Consider the following 17,323-nt stretch of genomic DNA (forward strand, 5'->3'; position numbering starts at 1 on the left):
GACCGCAATGTCTTCACACCCTGGGACAGGAAGCTGGCGAACAGGCGACAGAACTACAAGGGCCCTCGGATCGGAAGGTGAGTATGTTTATTTTTTATGTTTTAACCTGTGACATACGTGGCTGAGCAATATACTACGTAGCTGGGCAATATACTACGTGGCTCTGTGCTGTATACTACGTCACTGGGCAATATACTACATGGCTGGGCAATATACTACATGGCTGGGCAATATACAATGTGATTGGGAAATATACTACGTGGCTGGGCAATATACTATGTCACTGGGCAATATACTACGTCACTGGGCAATATACTACGTGGCTGGGCAATATACTACGTGACTGGGCAATATACTACGTGACTGGGCAATATACTACGTCACTGGGCGATATACTACGTAACTGGGCAATATACTACGTGACTGGGCAATATACTATGTGCTGTATACTACGTCGCTGGGCAATATACTACATGGCTGGGTAATATACTACGTGGCTGGGCAATATACTACGTGACTGGGCAATATACTACGTGACTGGGCGATATACTACAAGGGCTGTGCAATATACTGCGTGGCTGGGCAATATACTACGTGACTGGGCAATATACTACGTGACTGGGCAATATACTACGTTGCTGGGCAATATAGTACGTGACTGGGCAATATACTACATGGGCTGTGCAATATACTACGTGGCTGGGCAATATACTACGTGACTGGGCAATATACTACGTGACTGGGCAATATACTACGTCGCCGGGCAATATAGTACGTGACTGGGCAATATACTACCTGGCTCTGTGCTGTATACTACGTCGCTGGGCAATATACTACATGGCTGGGCAATATACTATGTGGACATGCATATTCTAGAATACCCGATGCGTTAGAATCGGGCCACCATCTAGTGAACCAATAATTGTGTACATAATAGTAGTTGCATACAACAATCAGGTTTAACCCCTTCATGACAGGGCCAATTTCAATTTTTCCGGTTTCGTTTTTTCTCCCTTTCTTTAGCCATAATTATTTTATTTGTCTGTCCACATAGACATATGAGGGCTTGTTTTTTTGCAGTACGAGTTTTACTTTTGAATTACACCATTCATTTCATCACATAGTGTACTGAAAAACGGGAAAAAAATTCCAAGTGGGTAGAAAAAGTTAAAAAAAAAAATTAGGGAGAATTGTTTTTTACGGTATATACGTATATACTTGTGTATAAGCTGAGTTTTTCAGCACATTTTTTTGTGCTGAAAATGCCCCCTCTATTTATACATGAGTCATTGTCCCAGAAAGATGGTGGGAGGGGGAGCGGCAGAGTAGCGGGTCACAGGAGACAGGAGCCTGCGGCTGCAACTAAGGCCTGTGCTCACTACTAAAGAGAAATGAATATTCATTGCACTGGCAGTGAATATTCATTTCTCTTATAGCCTGCACGGTTATAGCCTCAACCGCTGGCTTCCAGCACACATCCTACTTACCTTCCCTGCGCACCCTCGCTGCATCCCATTCCAGTGCCAGCAGCTCTTCCAGCCTAGCAATCAAGTGCTCCCGCTCATTAAGCTAATAAGTATTCACCTCTCTCCACTCCCATAGGTGTGGAGTGAATATTCATTACCTTAATGAGCATGGACACGTGATCGCTCGGCAGGAAGAGCTGCTGGAACGAGATGCAGCAAGGGCGTGCAGAGAAGGTGAATAGGGTGTGTTTTTTTTATAGGAACCATGCATACAAGGACAGGGATAGGGAGCCATGCATACAAGGATGGGGATAAAGAGCCATGCATACAAGGACGGGGACCGGAAGCCATGCATACAAGAACAGGGATGGGGAGCCATGCATACAAGAACAGGGACGGGGAGCCATGCATACAAGAACAGGGACGGGGAGCCATGCATACAAGGATGGGGACGGGGAGCCATGCATACAAGGATGGGGACGGGGAGCCATGCATACCAGGACAGGGATGGGGAGCCATGCATACCAGGATAGGGATGAGGGGACAATGCATACCCAGCTTATACTCGAATCAATATTTTTGCCAGTTTTTCAGGCAAAATTAGGTGCTTTGGCTTACACTTGGGTCGACTTATACACGAGTATATGTGGTATTTTGTGGTAAAAATGACTTGGCAATATGATTCTGCTTTTTATTAGTTTATTGGAGAAAAAAAGTCAGAAGTTTGCAAAAATAATTTTTTTTGGGTTGTCACCATTTTTCAAGACCCGCAAAGTTTTATTTTTCTGTCAATGGAGCTGTGTGACAGCTTATTTTTTGCTGGATAAGACAACATTTTTATTAATACCATTTTGGGATAGATGTGATGTTTCGCTTGTTACAGCATTTTAAGTGGAATTGCAGTGAACATAACTTGTATTTTTTTTTCCTTTATGATGTTTACTGAACGGGTTACCATATATACTCGAGTATAAGCTGAGATTTTCAGCCCATTTTTTGGGGCTGAAAGTCCCCCTCTCAGCATATACTCGAGTCATACCCGGGGGTCGGCAGGGGAGGGGGAGCGGGGGCTGTGTAATTATACTTACCTGCTCCGGCGCGGTCCCTGCAGTCCCTGCTTCTTCCAGCGCTGCATCTTCTTCCTGTATTGAGCGGTCACATGGTACCGCTCATTACAGAAATGAATATGCGGCTCCACCTCCCATAGAGGTGGAGCTGCACATTCATGACTGAAAATGAGCGGTAACTGTGACCGCTCAATACAGGAAGAAGATGCAGTGCCGGGACTGCAGGGACCGCGCCGGGAGCAGGTAAGTATACCGGGAGGGGAGCGCTGCGTGATATTTACCTGCTCCTCGTTCTGGTGCGGCTCCGTCTCCAGCGTCCTCTAGCTGTGACGCTCAGGTTAGAGGGCGCGGTGACGTAGTCAGTGCACGCCCTCTGCTGAGCGTCAGTGCTGGAGACGGAGCCGCACGAGGAGCAGGTAAATATTGAAAGCGCCGGCGTCCTGAGCAAGAGAGGTGAGTATGTGATTTTTTTTTTTATTGCAGCAGCAGAGCATTCTATATGGCACAGCTTTATGTGGAGCATCTATGGGGCCATAATGAATGGTGCAGAGCATTATATATGGCACAGCTTTATATGGAGCATCTATGGGGCAATAATCAACGGTGCAGAGCATTATCCCTCCGTCACATACAACTGATCTGACAGGCGCTTCTCTTTTACTTTCATTTCTCCTTCCTCACCAGATTGTGAGGAAACCCCCTCCCTCCAGGTAGTCTCCTGTCTCTTGAAGGTCTGTGAAACCTGATATCACAGTTGGATTTCAGAGCTTCAGGGGAGAGGATATAGCTGCACAGATCTCTCAGGCTCATTGTATGTGAATACGTCACATTCAGTAAGGTTGATATTTTATGTTTTTATTTATCACAATAGTATTTAGCTTGTTTTATGAATGTATAGCACAAAATGTGAGGATATTTCATAGAAATAAGGGAGATTTTATAAAAGAAAGTGTGCTGCTCAGGCATATACAGTAGTTCCCTAACATATTCCTTCTCTTGCTTCAGATTATCTGCTGAAATGGAGAGGAAAATGTACAATTTATCCAAACAACTTGATGTTGAGGAAGTAACAAACATGCTGTTAGATGATAGAGACCTCACACTGAATGAGGATTTAGGAGAGGAAAGTGAGATTGATTCTCATGATGAGGTGGAAGAATGTGTCCTGGATTCTGAAACAGAGCAAGATGGTGACAGTGGTGAGGATGAAGAAGTTGGATCATATTATATTGGAAAAGATAAAAATACTAAATGGAACAAGAAGCCATTCCAGAAAAAACGTACTTCTATCAACACTTCATGATGATGCTGCCATCGATCCTGGGACTGGGGCAGAAAAAAAACCGGAGATAATTACATTTTACAATGCCACCAAAGGGGGTGTGGATACAGCAGATCAGATGTGCTCCACTTTCAACGTCAGCAGAAACATCAAACGCTGGCCAATGGTCATATTTTTTGCTATGTTGAATTTGGGTGGTATAAATTCACAAGTAATTTATCTTGAAAACAAGCTTGAACCACTCCGTAGACGATTGTATCTGAAAAAATTGGCCCATAAACTAGTACTTGGAGAGCTACGCAGGAGAAGCGTGAAAACAATCGGTATCCCCTCTCGCCTTCAAGTTCAGCTCAAAAGGTTCCGCCCAGAAGATGATGGTGAAAAGTCACCATCTGCACCACCTCACAAAAGAAGGAGATGCACCACCTGCCAAACGGAAAGCGGAACCAGAAGGCTTTCAAATTATGAATGTCTCAAATGTCATAAAGCAATTTGCCTGACACATGCAAAAATGGTGTGTAATTCTTGCTATTTGCTCTGCAAGTGTGACTTTTCTGGGGAAACCTCAGCATCTACTTCTGATTGAATATGTTTTTAATAGTACTTAAGGTACCTTAAAATTAAGTTTGTGTTCAAAAATTTTCTTTGTACATTTTTTTGAGAGAGTCGAACTGGGGACTATTTGGCGGGAGTTTTGAAAAGTTTGTATTTCATAGTTATTAGTTTTATGTTAAGTAAATGTTTTTTTTTGCAACTGATTATGTGTAGTCTCTTTTATTACATCCCTATGAAGGTCACTGATCACTTTTAGAGCACTGAAATTGCAAACATTAGATATTATAGGTATTTTTCCAGCAGGCGCCTGACAGGCACATTGTATGTGAACTCGTTAGTCCGAATATTGTATGTGACGGAGGGTTATATATGGTACAGCTTTCTATGGAGCATCTATGGGGCCATAATGAACAGTGCAGAGCATTATATATGGCACAGCTTTATGTGGAGCATAATGTCTATTGTCTGTGCAAGTCCCCTCTATAATTTGTAAAGCGCTGCGGAATATGTTGGCGCTATATAAATAAAAATTATTATTATTATTATTATTATTATTATGGGGCAATAATCAATGGTGCAGAGCATTATCTATGGGGCACAGCTTTATGTGGAGCATCTATGGGGCCATAATGAACAGTGCAGAGCATTATATATGGGGCACAGCTTTATGTGGAGCATCTATGGGGCCATAATGAACGGTGCAGAGCATTATATATGGCACAGCTTTATGTGGAGCATCTATGGGGCCATAATGAATGGTGCAGAGCATTCCATATGGCACAGCTTTATGTGGAGCATCTATGGGGCCATAATGAACGGTGCAGAGCATTATATGTGGCACAGCTTTCTATGGAACATCTATGGGGCCATAATGAACGGTGCAGAGCATTATATATGGCACAGCTTTATGTGGAGCATCTATGGGGCAATAATGAACGGTGCAGAGCATTCTATATGGCACAGCTTTCTATTAGGGGGGTCGGCTTATACTCGGGTCGGCTTATACTCGAGTATATACGTTAATTGTTTATATACAGCTCTGGCAAAAATTAAGAGACCACCACATCAAAACTCTGTCATGGGCAGCCCAACCTCCAGACCTGAACCCCATTGAATACCTCTGGAATTGACTACAAGCCATCAAACAAAGAAGAACGGCTTACATTTTTGCGCCTGAAGCAGTGTGAAAGACTGGTGGAAAGCATGCCAAGACGCATGAAAGCTGTGATTAAAAATCATGGTTATTCCACAAAATATTGATTTCTGAACTCTTCCTGAGTTAAAACATTAGTATTGTTGTTTCTAAATGATTATGAACTTGTTTTCTTAGCAGTATTTGAGGTCAGAATGTACTGTGTGTTTTTTTAAAAAATTACCATTTCTCCTTTTCAGAAAAAAAATACAAAATTTATTGCTTGGAAATTCAGAGACATTTTGTCAGAAGTTTATAGGATAAAAGAACAATTTACATTTTACTCAAAAATACACCTATAAGGAGAAAAATCAGACAAACTGAACATTTTGCAGTAGTCTCTTAATTTTGGCCAGAGCTGTAGATCAGACTTTTCTGAATACAACATATCTGTATTTTTTTACTTTTTAATATCTTTTTTTTAAGGATCAAAAAGGGGTGAGTCGAGCTTTTATGTTTTTTTATTTTTCGTTTTTTTAAACATTTTTTTTTTACTTTTCACTGTTCTAATGGTACCTTAAGGGACTAGAAGCTACGATCATCAAAAATCACAGTCTTCTTTGAAGTTTTGCTACAGGCAGGGTTTCAAAGGAGCTCCTTAATGACAAGTACTGAGATTTTCAGCAGACCGCTGGTTGTAATAGCAACCGATGGGCACATGCCAGCGCTTGTTAAATGTCTCTTTCAGTAGATGTACATTGGGTAAACAAATGGTCATTCTTCAATGGCCAAAAATATATCACAGACTACCCTGGCTAATATTAGGGGGCTTGACCATGATTGAATGCTGAAAGAACATGTTTGTTCAGAGCTCCATTTCTGCTTGATGTTTTTAATGCCATTAATGTATGCACCTCGACATTTACTTCACCGACTGACCAGAAAGGCCACATTCAGGACACAGTCTCCATGACGTCCAAATAGTGGCGGAACACACCATGGCTGTGAAGGGGAAAGATAGTGATATTCATGGTGATATTCAAAATAATACACAGGCTGTGGTTGCACTGCTGGCTAAGGTGGATGATTTGGTCAAAGTACCGGAAAAGATGGAAGGGGGAGACCCGGACAGCTTTTTTGAGAAATGGATCCCAGAAATCTTTGGTAAAGAGTCTCTCACTCCGTTGTTTCCTGTAGAAAGGGTGCACGAGTTCTGACAGACCTCCTCTACCTATCTTGATTAACCCCTTTCTGACATCTGATGTAATAATCCGTCCCTGTGCCCTGGGCCTATTTGACCAGGGATGGATTATTGCATCTTTTTTTAATACAACACTGTGACCGAAGTCGCAGTGATCACTTTAAAATTCCAGAGCCATCTTACCTCTGGGTGAAAGGTGTCGTCATCCTGAGGGTTGTCACCTCCCTACCGCAACCACAATCGCTGTGATTGACTGTTCATTTCTAAACAGCCAATCGCATCATTTCTCAGTGTTTCAGGCAATCAGATTGCCTGAAACACTGATGTCCCAGCCTATGATTGGTGCTCCAAGAGCACTGATCATAGACTGCTGCCTGCAACGTCAGGCATGGCCTGGACCTGCTGTCATTGGCACAATTGACAATTACATCGATCGCGCCAATCACAGGGCGCAGTCGCGGTGTGACTGCGCTGTGCCCTGGCTGTGACTTGATCCCTGATTCCTACCCGATCTCTCCTCGTCCATCCCAATACCCCTCTTCGCGCTCTTTTTACCCCCTGCCCCCCTTTGTGGCACCTCTGTGCGCACATCCAACAGCCGCCGAGCGTTGATTGGTGATGCAGTTCACCGATCAGCACTAGTGCTTGCTGTTTTACACTTTCTTCTTCAGCCCCCTTTGCACCACCTTCGTGTGCAAAACCAGCAGTAGCCGACCTTTAATTAGTGACACAGTTCACTCATCAGAGCTCATGCCTGTGTTTTCCACTTTTCTTTTTCACCCCCACTTTGCGCCACCTCCGTGCACACATCCAGCAGCCGTCAAGCTTTGATTAGTGATGCAGTCCACTAATCAGAACTTGTGCCTGCTGTTTTCCACTTTTCTTTTTCACCCCCCTTTGCGCTACTTCCATGCGCAAATCCAGCAGCCGCCGAGTTTTGATTATTGACACAGTTCACTCATTAGAACTCGTGCCTGCTGTTTTCCACTTTTCTTTTTCACCCCCCTTTGTGCCACCTCCGTGCGCAAATCCTGCAGCAGCCGAGCTTTGATTAGTGATGCAGTTCACTCATCAGAGCTTGTGCCTGCTGTTTTCAACTTTTCTTTTTTACCCCCCCTTTACACCACCTCTGTGCGCACATCCAGCAGCCACCGAACGTTGACAGGTGCATCATCGCTGATGAGCTCTGGTGATCTCACTTACTGCACCACCGCTGCTTGAGAATTTTCTCACAGCAGCTCAGCACTACACACTGTCGGAATGATTACCTCCTATGTCAGTGTGTAGCCGGCTGTCCTTGAGAGCAGTCACATTAGTGACTGCTCTCAAAGTCATTAGGATCATAGTGGGACATTATGGATTATTATCCTCTCAGCGGACAGGTGAGCAATATTGTTGTTTATTATTTTAATTCATTTACAAGAGACGTTGTCTCCAGCGGACTGGTCAATGAAGTGAGTATGGTTTAATGAAGATTGATTAAAAGAATCTGTGTCGTTATTTCAATTAAAGGACTTAATTCTGGGTGTGTGTTTTTTTTATAATATCACTATGGAGTTTGTAATGGGGTATCTTATAAACGCTTCTCCATTACTAACTTCTGGATTTGATCTCACCTGACAATTCAAAGGTTGATATCAACCCCATCAACTATCACCCAACTTGCTACCACACCAGGACAAGTGGGAAGAGCGAGTCTGAACAACTCTGTGACCTTTCTTGACTGACCCAGCCAGAGCCCTGACCTAAACCCAGTTGAGCATCTCTGGAGAGACCTGAAAATGGCTGTCCACCAACGTTCACCATCCAACCTGACAGAACTGGAGAGGATCTGCAAGGAACAATGGCAGAGGATCCCCAAATCCAGGTGTGAAAAACTTGTTGCATCCTTCCCAAGAAGACTCATGGCTGTACTAGCTCAAAAGGGTTCTTCTCTTCAATATTATTATTATTATTATTATTTATTTATATAGCACCATTGATTCCATGGTGCTGTACATGAGAAGGGGTTAAATACAAGTTACAGATATCACATACAGTAAACAAACTAACAATGACAGACTGATACAGAGTCTTCAATACTGAGCAAAGGGTGTGAATACTTATAACCATGTGATATATAAATTTTTCTTTTTTAATAAATATGCAAAAATTTCTACATTTCTGTTTTCTTCAGTCAAGATGGGGTGCAGAGTGTACATTAATGAGAAAAAAAGGAACTTTTTTGAATTTACCAAATGGCTGCAAGAAAAAAAGAGTGAAAAATGTAAAGGGGTCTGAATACTTTCCATACCCACTGTATGTTTTAATTGTAATTGTATGGCAATAAAGTTTTTTTCTACATTATCTATTGAATTTAATGTGCATATCATACAGTAGTGCTTTCTACTTCTGGTCCATGTATCCTATTTTTTGACTACTGGATATAGCACCTAACAAAATATGTCATACTAACCTACACCTAAAGTTGGGCTTTTACTCTCTTTTTACCAAAATAGTGTCAAGTAAGTACCCTATGTTATTTACATGTACTATTACTATTATTATTATTTATTATTATTATTTATTATTATAGCGTAATTATTCCATGGCGCTTTACATGCGATGAGGAGTGTATATAATAAAAAACAAGTACAATAATCTTAATCAATCAATACAAGTCACAACTGGTACAGGAGGAGAGAGGATCCTGCCCACGAGGGCTCACAACCTGCAATATTAATTTACTTACTGCAGAGTATTTGTTTATTTCGTTTTTACCCTAAGATCTAATTGTCAATTAAGGCAACATATTGTTTTAAAAATTCTGAAATGTCTTCGTGACTGGGCCAAAATTGTGACTTCTGGCAGTCTGTGTTTTGAGATCTTCACCAATAACATGAATGAAAGGACATTCTGCCAAGCTCCACACTTCTTTGTCTCCGGTTTGTTTTCCATGAGAGTTTACAATGTACTCTCTTTGGCCTTTCGTCAGAGGATGGCTGAGAGTAAACCAGGTATAAATGACATGTCAGAAGTTTTAGATATTAAATAGATTTTTCATTTTGGGGGACCATTTTTCTTAAATAAATGATTTGAGGCTAAAAATCATTTTTGCTATTTGATTTTGTTCAAAATGTTGCATTATTTTTATAGGCTCCTCATTTCCCTACACTGTTAACTTTGATGCTGTCTGAAGTTACAAACTCTCCATCAGAATTAGCTCACCACCAGATTCTCTGCTAACTCATTCTGCAGCTAGGAATAGACAACGTAAGACAGAGGCTATAAAAAGTTAACGGTTCAAATCTATTGTACAGAACTTAATTGCAAAAATTATTTTTAGCCCCAAATAAATGTTTTTAAATAAATAAAAATGTTCCCAAAGTGGACAGGCTATTTAGTGTAATTCTATTGTTGACAAATTAGCAGATGGTTAGTGTAAATATTAAATGGTGGTTATCAATAATGCTGCTAAAATATGGAGCATCTTATGTAATTGAGTAGGTTATTTGAGCAATTAGTTTTATGTCATGTCTCAAAATGTGCAGAAATGCTGTTCTACAAATGTTTAATGTTGATAAACAAAGCATACTTTTTCTTTTCATGCAGACTTTGTCTGAGACTATCGCAACTCCTAATAAGGTTAGTATCTAAAATTACAGATTATATTATGTGTCCTGAGGATAAAAGAATCCCTTTTATATCCTTGCTGCTAATCAACATGTATCCTGAACATAAATCCACATGCACTTTCATAAACAAGACATAAAAAAATCTGAAGGATTTAAGGTTGGTACAGCACAGCCCACATTTGAATGAATAGTAGTGGATCTGCAGCATCCAGAAGTGGCCACTAAACAGTTGCTGGAGCTGTGCTGTTCAGCTCTATGACTGCTAAGATTCTGCCGCCAACAGCACTGAGAGAGGCTGATTGATTGGGCTGCCAATGTTGGAACCCCACAATTTGATGACCTATTTTATGGATACATAGTCAATATAAAAGTAGAGGAACAACCATTTGAAGGGGTTACCTACAGTTCTTAAGTGGGACAATTGCAAAGAGCTTGTAAAAACAAGTAACCTTGCAATTTACCTCTTATTAAAAATCCTCTCTATTTTCAAGGATTTTAAGTTTTATAGTGTATTGGTTGTTTCCTAGTCTTTTGGCCACCATGCAGTTTCAGAGTGGCTGGCGACCTAGCCAAGGAGCGCTCTAAGCTTTAGATCATGCTCACGTCACTCTGAAGCTGGACGGATCTTTGGATGGTACCCATGCACTTCTTCCAGCTTTGACTTTGCTTTCTGCAAGGTAGAGTTCTCAGTTCAAACTAGTGTTGCGATCATACCGCTGTTCTGAACTGTCAGTCCTTAGGTGTGTTCCACCCCCAGCAACCAGAAAACCTCGTGGCAGAACAGTGATGTGCTTCTGATGATTAAAGCTGCAAACTTTTCTTTAATTTTGCAGTAATAAAATTCTATATGGTGTTATAAGCAACAGATTCAATAAACATTTGGTGAACAACTCAAGGTTTTCCTTTTGAAAATGGTTGAATATACCAAATTACTCCTAAAACTAAATTGAACATTTTTACATTATGCAAATTCCTACATTTATTTTGCTATACTTGTCCTAGTAAGTCACATGCAAGCATTACATCAAAATACTTTTTCGTAGTGTGTACAAAAGTGGTGGCAAAACTACTCATTTTTTAGTTTTGGGGTAAATGTTTACACTGGACCACTATTAGGCAATACCATTCCCAATTAATCGACAATCAAACCAAACACTTGTTCATTGTGTGGAATTATTTTTAAGCAAACCTAAAAATCATCCTTCTCGGCAGCACATCATGTTCTATGAAGTTCTGTTTGCTGTTTAAAATAATGATACTCTATGCACACAGAATAATCGTACCAACAATCAATTATTCTGTGTGCATGGCGCGTCTAATCACTCTATTAAACAACCACCAATTGGCATGCTTTTAGCTAATCGTCCACAATCATTTATTGTAAATGAACCATATGATATGAAATTGATGAATTGTTGATGGAAGTAAAACTGCAAATAGAAACCTAGAGTACAATTCAGAAGTTATACATCTTTGGGTGCTACTGACTGACAAAATGTTCCTATTGGCTATGTTTTCTTTATTCTTTTCACAGACAAGACCAAGATTACAGCGTGGTGGCAGCTCAGCATCTCTACATAACAGTCTCATGAGGAACAGCATATTCCAGCTAATGATTCACACACTTGATCCTCTTTCTGAGGGTAAATCAGATTTATATACTTTTGATTAGATGTTTGGCTTTTATCATTGATTTAAAGAGACTCTATCAGAAGAGAATGACTGTTCAAACCAAGTGCAGGCACTCGGTGCATCATGGCGTGGCCAAACATTTAAAGAGTAACCGTCACTTTAATGGTTAGTTAATAAAACAATAGTACATTTAAAAATAAGCAACCTTGTAATATTTTGGAAAAATGTGCTTCTTTCTCTGCCAAAATTGATCCTTCATTATCAAAATTCTCAATTCTGAAATAAAATCTGTATTCAGTGAAGACTTTCCCATTACTGAGATAGGAGATGGCGTCTACTGTGGATGTACTTTTATGTAAATAGAAGGGGGGAATGAGGGAGGAGCTCTGTCTCAAGATCCTCCCCTTCCTATCTGCATATAATTGTGTCCGTAGCAGCTGCCATCTCCTATCTCAGTAATGGAAAGTCTTCACCCAATACAGATTTTATCTCAGAAATGGGAATTTTTATAATAACTGATCAATTCTGGCAGAGAATGAAGCAAATTCCACTGATAAGATATATTACATTATTGCTTTTGTTTACGTATACTTTTGATTTATGAAATAAAAGTTAAAAAGACTGTTACACTTGAAGTGCACTTTCTAACCTGCTTGTTTTCCATCTTTCTCCGCTCTTCTCTCACTCTATCAAGCCAAAGCTGTTAATCAAAGAAACGGGGAAAATAAGCACGTGGGAAGCTGTACTTACAGTGCGGGAAATAAGTATTTGATCCCTTGTTAATTTTGTAAGTTTGCCGACTGACAAAAACATGAACAGTCTATAATTTTAAGGGTAGGTGTTAGGACTGGCGGAACGCACCAAGTATAAGGTGTAATGGTATTAGGTGCGTTCGCCGTCCGAGGTCCACCGTGCAGGTAAAAAACCCTGCTGCTAGTAAGACGGACTATATGGTGGTACTAAGTATACACACATGGGTTAACTTCACCCTGCGTGAAAGAAGCGATCCTGTTGCATCACAGGACCGCAGTACCGCACATAAAGCGCGAGCAAGAAGTCAGCGGACTCAACCCCTACACAGGATTGAAGTCCGATTAGACACTTGCTGGCACAACACCGCAACTGGGTGTGTCAGAGGAACATAAATAGTAATATAAAGGCACAAGAGTGCGTGCGGTGCCGCACTGACGGATGCCACTAACCACCCAGGCTTGGGTCAGGAAAGCGCAGAGCAAGCGCACGGCGCCGTACTGGCGGACACAGCAACTGGTAGCTGTAATGTGTGTTTCGTGCTGTTGGATTAGTCGGGCGCTAGATAGCAAACATACACCTTCCGCGAACAGACATTCAATAGGGAGGGTTATTTAAAGAGCGATTTTCACTCACAACACACACACATATTTACAAGACAATACTAGCGCATGGCCATGCGGCCATGCGAGGCTTAAATAGCTGCAGCATGTTTAGGACCTTCCAAAGAAGGACCAATGGAGTGCTGCAGCACCTGAGCATGTGACCCTGGATCTCCACTGAGAGATCTCGCCCTGGGCATGCTCAGAGTGCAAAGCAGGATTTAGTCCTAGCAGCTACAAGGACCTTAGCTGCAGTATCTGATCATGTGACCCTCGATCTCCACTGAGAGATCTTACTCTGGGCATGCTCAGAATGTAAAAAGCAGGACTTAGCCCCAGAAACGTCCGCTCACCGATGCCCAGCACTGACTTCAATGGGAGAAGCAGGAAACGCAGCAGTAACTTTAAGCACAGAGTCAGACTGAGCGAGACGCTGGGATCGACGTCTCTGCTGAGCAGGCTCCACTGCGGCAGAAGAAGAATGGGAAACCGCAGCGGAGATGGCCCGAGATTCTCCCTGTGCAGAGGCAGGAACTCGACCCCTAACAGTAGGTTAATTTATACATTGATTGAGAGATAGACTATCAAAAGTAAAATCCAGAAAATTACATTGTATAAATTTATTTGCATTTTTCAGTGAGAATATCAGTATTTGATCCCCTACCAACCATTAAAGGTACCTTCACACATAACGATATCGTTAACGATATCGTTGCTTTTTGTGACGTAGCAACGATATCGTTAAGGAAATTGTTATGTGTGACAGCGACCAACGATCAGGCCCCTGCTGGGAGATCGTTGGTCGCTGAGGAAAGTCCAGAACTTTATTTCGTCGCTGGACTCCCTGCAGACATCGCTGGATCGGCGTGTGTGACACCGCAGGGCCGCGCTTAGTAACCCGATGTTTACCCTGGTTACCAGCGTAAAAGTAAAAAAAGACAAACAGTACATACTTACCTTCGCTGTCTGTCCCTGGCGCTCAGCTTCTCTGCAGTCCTCCTGCACTGGCTGTGAGCGTCGGTCAGCCGGAATGCAGAGCGGTGACGTCACCGCTCTGCTTTCCGGCCGCTGTGCTCACAGTCAGTGCAAGAGGAGTGCAGAGAAGCTGAGCGCCGGGGACAGACAGCGGTAGGTAAGTATGTAGTGTTTGTTTTTTTTTACTTTTACGCTGGTAACCAGGGTAAACATCGGGTTACTAAGCGCGGCCCTGCGGTGTCACACACGCCGATCCAGCGATGTCTGCAGGGAGTCCAGCGACGAAATGTTTGTTTTTTTTACTTCTATGCTGGTAACCAGGGTAAACATCGGGTTACTAAGCGCGGCCCTGTGCTTAGTAACCCGATGTTTACCCTGGTTACCCGGGGACCTCGGGATCGTTGGTCGCTGGAGAGCTGTCTGTGTGACAGCTCTCCAGCGACCAAACAGTGACACTGCAGCGATCGACATCGTTGTCGGTATCGCTGCAGCGTCGCTAAATGTGACGGTACCTTTAGAGTTCTGGCTCCTACAGACCATTTAACTACCAAAAAAGTCTGACTGCTGTGCTTGCCAACAAGGGTTTTGCCACCAAGTATTAATCTTGTTTGCCAGAGGGATCAAATACTTATTTGTCACTGCAAAATGCAAATAAATGTATATAATTTATACAATGTGATTTTCTGGATTTTATTTTTGATATTCTATATCGCAATGTTAAATTAACCTACCCTTAAAATTATAGACTGTTCATGTCTTTGTCAGTGGTCAAACTTACAAAATCAACAAGGGATCAAATACTTATTTCCCCCACTGTACATGTTTGGCCACACTGTGAAGCACCCAGAGCCTATACTTGGTTTGAACAGTCATTCTGTGCTGACCGAGTCCCTTTAACTGCAGTATAGGCATTGTTGCACGAACTATTGTTCATTGACCTCATATTTACATATGAATATTATAGGTTTGATTACTGCAAAGTTTTATTTTTGCTCCCTTCTTTGTATCCACTTATGGGTTTTACTAAAAATACATCAAGAGCTGCAATTTGCAAATCCAGTCTAAATTTGATTAACTATATCAGAAGAATTTTTGGTCCCTATATTTATATATAGTGCCTTAAAAAAGTATTCATACCCGGGATCTTTTTGTGATTATGTGATATACCAACACAAAGTAGCAAGTATTTGTGCAGTGTAATGGAAATGATGCATATTTTTTAACCCCTTCCCAGCTTTGAACTTATCCGTATGTCCAGGTTGTTAGGTACTTACCGCCCTGGGAAATATGGATATGTCCTGGTGATTTTGTGCGAACAGGGACTGTGTGCACGCAATTGCCACCTGGTTTCAGCTGATTCAAACAGCTGATACCTGACTCTCAGTGCCAGAACCAGTGCCTGCACCACCTCATCACTTTAAATCCCTAAATGCTGCAATTTCTGTGATCGCAGCATTTAGTGAGCAGGCTGAGGGAAGAAAGCCCCTCCACCCTTGGATCGGCACCTACGATCATTGTCATGGTGATCAGATGTCGTCATGACGACATCCGGGTCACCTGGCACTAACAAGATAGTTAGATCACGCACAGTGCATGATCTAACTATTTTACGTCTGCTGGGCTGACAGGCTATATGCGACTGCATTGCAATGCTTTATAACAGCGATCAGACTGCAGAAAGTGAAAGTCCCATAGTGGGCCTAAGTAGAAAAGTGATAAAAAATAATAATAAAATGTTGTATAAATATTACAAAATAAAACAAAATAAAATGAAAAATATATGTATATATTGTATCCCTAAATAAATATTTTTATAAAATGAAAATTACATATATTTGGTATCGCCACGTCCGGAACGACCAGACCTGTAAAACTGTCCCACCGGTTAACCCCTTCAGTGAATACCCTAAAAAAAGATTAAAAATAGGAGGCAAAAATGATGCTTTATGATCATACTGCCGAACAGAAAAGTGGAATAAAACACGATCAAAAAGATGAATGTAAATAAAAATGGTATAGCTGAAAACGTCATTTTGTCCTGCAAAAAAACAAGCTGCCATACAGCTCAATCAGCGGAAAAATAAAAAAAGTTATGCATCTTAGAAAAAAGCAATGCAAACATTTTTATTTTTTCTATAAAGTAGTTTTTATTGTGTAAAAGTGCCAAAGCACAAAAAAAATATATAAATGTGGTATTGCTGTAATCGTATTGGCCCAAAAAATAAAGCTGTCTTATCAAGTTTACCACAAACAGAACGGCATAACCCCCCCGAAAAAAACAAACAATTCCTGAATTGCTGGTGTGCTTGTTCATTCTACCACCAAAAAATTGTTGAAGAATACGATAAAAAAAGTCATGTGCCCGAAAATGGTACAAATAAAAACGTCAACTTGTCCCGCAAAAAACAAGCCATCACATGACTCTGTCGACAGAAATATAGAAAAATGTTTTTGCAAAAAAAAAAGCATCTTTTAGTGTGTAACAGCAGCCAAACATAAAGATAACAATATAAGTCAGGTATCTCTGTTATCGCACCCAGGGCTGGCGTCAGCACCCGGCATACCCGGTCAAGTGCCGGGGCCCTGGCGAGACAGGGGGGCCAATTCAGGGCCGGCGTTAGGGGCAGGCAGCTGCCTAGGGCCCCTGCTCCCCCAGGGGCCCTCAGCTAGTGGCACATCACGCAGCCGCTATGGGGCCTCTGTGAGGCAGGGGGGTCCGCCTGTCGTCAGTGCCAACTCCCCCACCGCCGCTTTGAACTATACCGACGTCTGCTGGTAAAGTTCAAAGCAAATGATGGAGGAGAGAGCGTCACCTGATGCTCCCTCTCCCATCATTCCCCACTCTGCCTCTGACACTGCCCCTGCGAGTGCGCAATGACGTCATTGCGCACTCGCTGTGTGTCAGGCAGTGCAGCGGTAGCCGCCGAGACCGGAGCAGGGAGCAGCGCGGGCACATTGAGAGGTGAGGAGTGGTTTGTTTGTTTTTTGTAACAATAAGAGTGAGTACTGGACTATGGGGCCATTCTTGGGGGGCTGTGCTGTATACT

General features: G+C 41.9%; 1 protein-coding gene across 4 annotated transcripts in view; it reads left to right on the forward strand.

The window, feature by feature from the left end:
- Window positions 1-17,323, forward strand: part of SLC24A2 (solute carrier family 24 member 2) — a 548,803-nt gene that overhangs the window by 369,141 nt on the left and 162,339 nt on the right. For all 4 annotated transcript variants that reach the window (XM_069766061.1, XM_069766047.1, XM_069766070.1 and 1 more), the window contains exons 4-5: window positions 10,295-10,327; window positions 11,852-11,960. In XM_069766061.1, the coding sequence (XP_069622162.1) occupies window positions 10,295-10,327; window positions 11,852-11,960 (142 nt within the window). The remainder of the gene's footprint in view (window positions 1-10,294; window positions 10,328-11,851; window positions 11,961-17,323) is intronic.

Source organism: Ranitomeya imitator, chromosome 1 (assembly GCF_032444005.1).
Source record: "Ranitomeya imitator isolate aRanImi1 chromosome 1, aRanImi1.pri, whole genome shotgun sequence".
Lineage (NCBI taxonomy): Eukaryota > Metazoa > Chordata > Amphibia > Anura > Dendrobatidae > Ranitomeya > Ranitomeya imitator.